The sequence below is a fragment of the Thrips palmi genome, unplaced genomic scaffold (assembly GCF_012932325.1).
Source record: "Thrips palmi isolate BJ-2018 unplaced genomic scaffold, TpBJ-2018v1 HiC_scaffold_3, whole genome shotgun sequence".
Taxonomy (NCBI): Eukaryota; Metazoa; Arthropoda; class Insecta; order Thysanoptera; family Thripidae; genus Thrips; species Thrips palmi.
This window is the reverse complement of record NW_023144630.1, coordinates 5436559-5439058: the sequence shown is the minus strand read 5'-3', so window position 1 is coordinate 5439058 and position 2500 is coordinate 5436559. Positions and strand designations below refer to the sequence as shown.

Genomic DNA, 2500 nt, shown 5'->3' with positions numbered 1-2500 from the left:
GACAGGGAGAGAGACAAAAAAAGCGAGAGAGAGAGAGAGGAAGATGTGATTATCAAGCTGAAACGCTGTCATTCCCCAAACTTATCGCTAGACAACATCCCCAGCCATTCTCTCCAAATTTTTAATGGACTGTGATCTGGAAAGTTTGAGAGCACGCAAAGCCGGTCCCCGTGCTTCGGCGGCGCACAGTGGGCCAGAAGACCAGTAGGGGTGGGGGCGGTTAAAAAGCTGGACGCGTTTTGAGCTCCAGAGTCGCTGTATGGGACTCAAACCGAACGTGTGACCCCACCAAAAAGATTGAACTTCGAACGAGGAATCCATTGGAAGGGTCCCACGTTCGGTTCAAGGCCTGTTTAGCGACGCTGGAGCTCAAAACGCGCCCAGAGCTTTGGCCGCCTCCACCGGCCTTCTACCGCACTGTGCATCGGCTGGAAAACCACGGGGACCTGTGGGTATTCGAACCCGGGCCGAGGGCGCGGCCAGCGGCAGCAGGGTGATGCAGGGCGCGATTCCGTACTGTTCCGAACCGAAACGGCTCCCCGGGGCCAGACTGGCGGACAGGGCTCGCAAGGGTCCTGGACGGCGGCGGCGACCGGGAAAAATCCCCCTCCCCCTCCCTTCCCCATCCCCCTCTCTCTCTTCCTCCCGTCGGGGCTCGGTGCGTCGCCGCCTGCCAACGGGCGGGTAGGCCGGCCCGCCAGACAGCCGTGCGCTGAATGCCTACCCGCCAGGCGCTCCCCGTCTTCGCTCCGCTGCACAGTGGGCCAGCACACCGGTGGAGGCGGCCAAAACCCCAGACGCGTTTTGAGCTCCAGAGTCGCTAAACGGAACTCGATGACCCCATTAATGGATTCCTCGTTCGGAGAGCAATCCGCTGGTGGGTCACGTTCGTTTCCCTGGCAGTGTAGGCATTGTCACTCCGCGGCCGCGCAGACGACGCGACGCGCCCACACATTATTTTTCCGAAAAGGAAGTTGGGCGGAGCATACGAAACATAACAGCAAGAATAAATATATATGTGTGGGACAAGTTTGGGGGCTCCGCGTGCGACGCGGCGACGCGGCGGGGGCTGTCCTGTGGCCGCGGGCTGCCTCCGGGGGCTGTGTGTGTGTGTGTGTGTGTGGTGTGTGTGTGTGTGTGTGTGTGTGTGTGTGGTGTGTGTGTGTGTGTGTGAAGCTTCGGACGCCACCCTTCGGGACCCTGGGAGGGGACCACACATAAATAACTCAATGTGATGGAAGGTGATGGGATGTACGCGAGAGGGGGGGCGCAGGGAGAGTGAGAGAGACAGAGAGAGAAAGAGTGGGAAAAACATTAAAACAACAACAAGTTTGCACTTACTTTCTCCAAGTGATGAACACGTCATAAACAATCTACACCTTTCTTATTTTTAAATCGTTTTTTTTAATATTTGCTTCACTGTCTCGTGTGAGCTTGGCATGCCTGCAACCTATCGCAGCCTCCCCCCCCCCTTTCCTTCTCTCTCTCTCTCTCTCTCTCTCTCTCTCTCTCTCTCTCTCTCTCTCTCTCTCTCTCTCTGACAAGGCGGCGGTGTGCCGTGCGAGCGCCGCTTCCGCTTCCCAAGTTTGTTTGCTTTTTGCTGCATTCAGCCCCTTGCGAGCCATCCGGACCCATCCGGGACAACTTTAGGGTTCAATCGGCAACTTGCAGCCGGTCGGTTGGCCAGCCTGGGCAGCCGGAGCCGTCCGGGGCAGCGAGGGGCAAAGCCCTGCAAGGGGCGACTCTCTCGCAGTGTAGCGGCGAAGCGTTGCCAAAGAAAGTGCAAAAAGATTTAGATCGGCGTCGCCATCCTTCACGTCCGCCTGTTCGACGCACAGTGGGCCAGAAGACTGGTGGAGGCGGCCAAAACTCTAGTCGCGTTTTGAGCTCCAGAGTCGCTATGTGGGACTCGAACCGAACGTGTGACCCCACCAATGGATTCCTCGTTCGGAGAGCAATCGATTGGTGGGGTCACACGTTCGGTTCGAGTCCCATTTAGCGACTCTGGGCCTCCATAACTTGTCCGGGATCTTTGCCCAACTCCGCCGGTCTTCTGGCCCACTGCGCGACGACGGACAATAACAACTGCGCACACTTTCGCGACCGCATTTTCGGCGGCGTCGCCGGGCATCGAACCCTCGAACCTTCCGAACCAAGTTGACTGATGTGTTGTCTGTTTTGCTTCCAGGAGCGGAGGAGGTGCAGCGCTTCATGGGCAACGAGTCGCACCGCGACCACTTCAAGTTGCTGCAGAGGGAGGGCGCCGCGCTGCTGGTCGGGGCGAGGTGAGCAAAACAAAAATTACCGAATAACATTAAAAAACTTTTCGATATGGGTCATTTGGGGACAATATTTGTAGGTACAGCCCCTGGCCTAGCTCGACATCCATTGACAGGGATGTTTGAGATGACCGGTTAAGGTATGGCTCGGCCGGAAGTCAAGATATCAGCCTCATACTGATGCACTTTTCCTGTCACTTTCCTGTCATAAAGCAGAAATA

General features: G+C 57.0%; 1 protein-coding gene across 1 annotated transcript in view; it reads left to right on the top strand.

The window, feature by feature from the left end:
* The window catches only part of LOC117648444 (semaphorin-1A-like), a 142720-nt gene that overhangs the window by 106665 nt on the left and 33555 nt on the right, over positions 1 to 2500 (top strand). Inside the window, exon 3 of the mRNA XM_034390948.1 lies at positions 2189 to 2285. Coding sequence (XP_034246839.1) covers positions 2189 to 2285 — 97 coding nt within the window. The remainder of the gene's footprint in view (positions 1 to 2188; positions 2286 to 2500) is intronic.